At 34.9% G+C, this 2,304-nt stretch overlaps 1 protein-coding gene across 1 annotated transcript; it reads right to left on the reverse strand.

Moving 5' to 3' along the window:
- Positions 1 to 1,520: 1,520 nt before the first annotated feature.
- Positions 1,521 to 1,992, reverse strand: LOC132786965 (protein Diedel-like). Its single transcript, XM_060793771.1, has one exon. It carries the CDS (start codon positions 1,969 to 1,971, stop codon positions 1,636 to 1,638), a length of 336 nt encoding a protein of 111 aa, XP_060649754.1. The 5' UTR covers positions 1,972 to 1,992; the 3' UTR covers positions 1,521 to 1,635.
- Between the last annotated feature and the right edge of the window lie 312 nt (positions 1,993 to 2,304).

The raw sequence follows: 2,304 nt of genomic DNA on the forward strand, positions 1-2,304 counted from the left end.
TAATGACGCTCGACAGCACTCGCCTTGAGCCTGGCTGATATAGGCCAGAATACAAGCAAAAATGACAATTATTCCAATCGATCTCATCGTCGAACGATTTTCTACTGCCACAGGTTGATGAGCTACCCTCTATTTATGTGAAAAATATATACATATATGATATAAATTTTGCTTTGTCGCGTTTTGAATGACATCAATATTTACCAGATACTTTCAACAAAGCAAATAAACTCAAGTGATTTCATAAGTACGGAAATCAACTCTTCAAAGAAAATTAAAATTTGATCGGAAAATCAATGCTTTTCATACAAATGAATCAATTGCGCGCCAATCATATTAATATTAATAAAGATTTCATTCATTCCTTGTTGCCGCCTTATCTGAAAAGTAATCGACACGTAATCGAAATGCAAATGTTACTTTGCGCTGCTAGGGTCTCAGTCATAAGAAAGTTTTACCTAACGTTTCCGCAATTTCAGTGCATATTTACTCATTACTTAAGTTTAATCGGGCGCAAAAACAAACAACGCAGATGACCAACTGACCGACTGTTATCGGTTCAAATCAGCACTTGATAAACTTCTTTGTTTAACCTTATGTAAGTTAAACGTCAAGTTTCTATTTTGACCTACATGTCGACGTAATACTGCAGAAACAATCGAATCAATTAGTAAATTCTCTGCCTTAAAACGATTTTGAGCACCACTGTTTTATTGATATATCTACGTAAGATGATTTTGGTATGATAGGATACATCCCTCTCCTGGCTCTAAGCTACCTCCTCACTAGTTGTCAACCATATCTGTAAAGCTGCTCTTGTGTTATAAATAGTGTAACTAACACGGCTTTCTTTTATGTAAATATAAATATAGATATCATAAACAACAAAAAAAATTAAAACGATTGTTAATTTTGAAATTTTTCAGATGGTGATGCATGAACTATGTTATATTATACATATTACAAGTTCCACTTCATATTGGTCACATGGATACGGTGTTCTCTGTTGATATTATAGAAACTTTGCAGCCATTGTCCTTCAATGCAACCATCTTTGCAGCCACAGCCAATGATGTTGCACGATCCATGCCCACAGTAGGTTCCCCTCCGAGCCTTGCCATGAGCACAAATTGTGATCGTGCATCGTTGATTAACATTACGGCCGCCAGGAACATCATTACATTTGCCTCCATCTACAGAATAGCTCACAGTTAAAGATTTGCGACAGCATTCGCCTTGAGCCTGGCTAATATAGGCCAGGCGACTGATCTCATTGTTTCTACATCAAATGAAGCTGTACTGCAAAATTTATTTATCCAAGAACTATTTATATGGAAAAGTTAAGTTTCCGTGTAAAAACATTTGAAATTTGGATTCCAGTTGGTAGCTTGCGATAAGAAAGTTTCAGTGAAAGTTCCATTTGCTTTTTCTGATGTGTCAGAGCATTTTACCCAATGTGATAGTTAATGATAAAATTGAGTTTTTTAATTAAAGATGCACAGATATTTAATAAGGCACATACATTATTAGAATTTATTGAGTCAAAACCTATAAAGTTTAAACAAAATTATGTGAGTAACATTTGAATAACCACGCATTAAAAACTGAGCGTGCGAAAAAATAAAAAATACTTTGTTATAAATTCCAACTCATATCGGTCACGCGGATATTGCGACCTCTGTTGACATCATAGAAACTTTGCAGATATTTCCCGGTAATGCAACCTCCCTTACAGGCACAACCAAATATGTTGCACGAACCACGTCCACAAAACGTTCCCACCTGAGGTCTGCCATCTGCACAAACTGTAATCGTGCATCCTTTTGTGCCACTGTGACCGCCAGCATCAGCACAATATCCTCCAATCACATTATAGGAGAGTGTTAAAGATGCTCGACAGCAGTCCGCTTCGGCAATACTGATGTATGCCAGGGAACAGGCGATAAGCAAAACTATTGCAATTAGTTTCATTGTTGCAATGAGCTCTAGAGATGTGCTTCACTACTGCAAAATAATTTCAACCGCCAACAATTTATATGAATGAAATTGTACACACACTTTGAGTCATACGTTAATATCTTATCTTCAGAATTATCTACCTAGCATCTTTTATATTTTTTGTATATGCAGAAATGTTTATATGTAATAAAAAAAAATGAGAAATAATAATTCATCATAAATTTATAATTTTCAAACAATTCTACAAATTCTACGAAACTGAGCATGTAATCTAAAGCTTGTTGATGATATATCATACATATAGATAAATATTTAAAGTAATGTACAGAAAGAAAATTTTGCAAA

This window comes from Drosophila nasuta, chromosome 2R, assembly GCF_023558535.2.
Source record: "Drosophila nasuta strain 15112-1781.00 chromosome 2R, ASM2355853v1, whole genome shotgun sequence".
In the NCBI taxonomy this organism is placed as follows: Eukaryota; Metazoa; Arthropoda; class Insecta; order Diptera; family Drosophilidae; genus Drosophila; species Drosophila nasuta.

What these genes read in the sequence shown, in the direction of transcription:
- LOC132786965 (XM_060793771.1), bottom strand. Translation starts at nt 1,971, where the DNA reads ATGAAACTAATTGCAATAGTTTTGCTTATCGCCTGTTCCCTGGCATAC.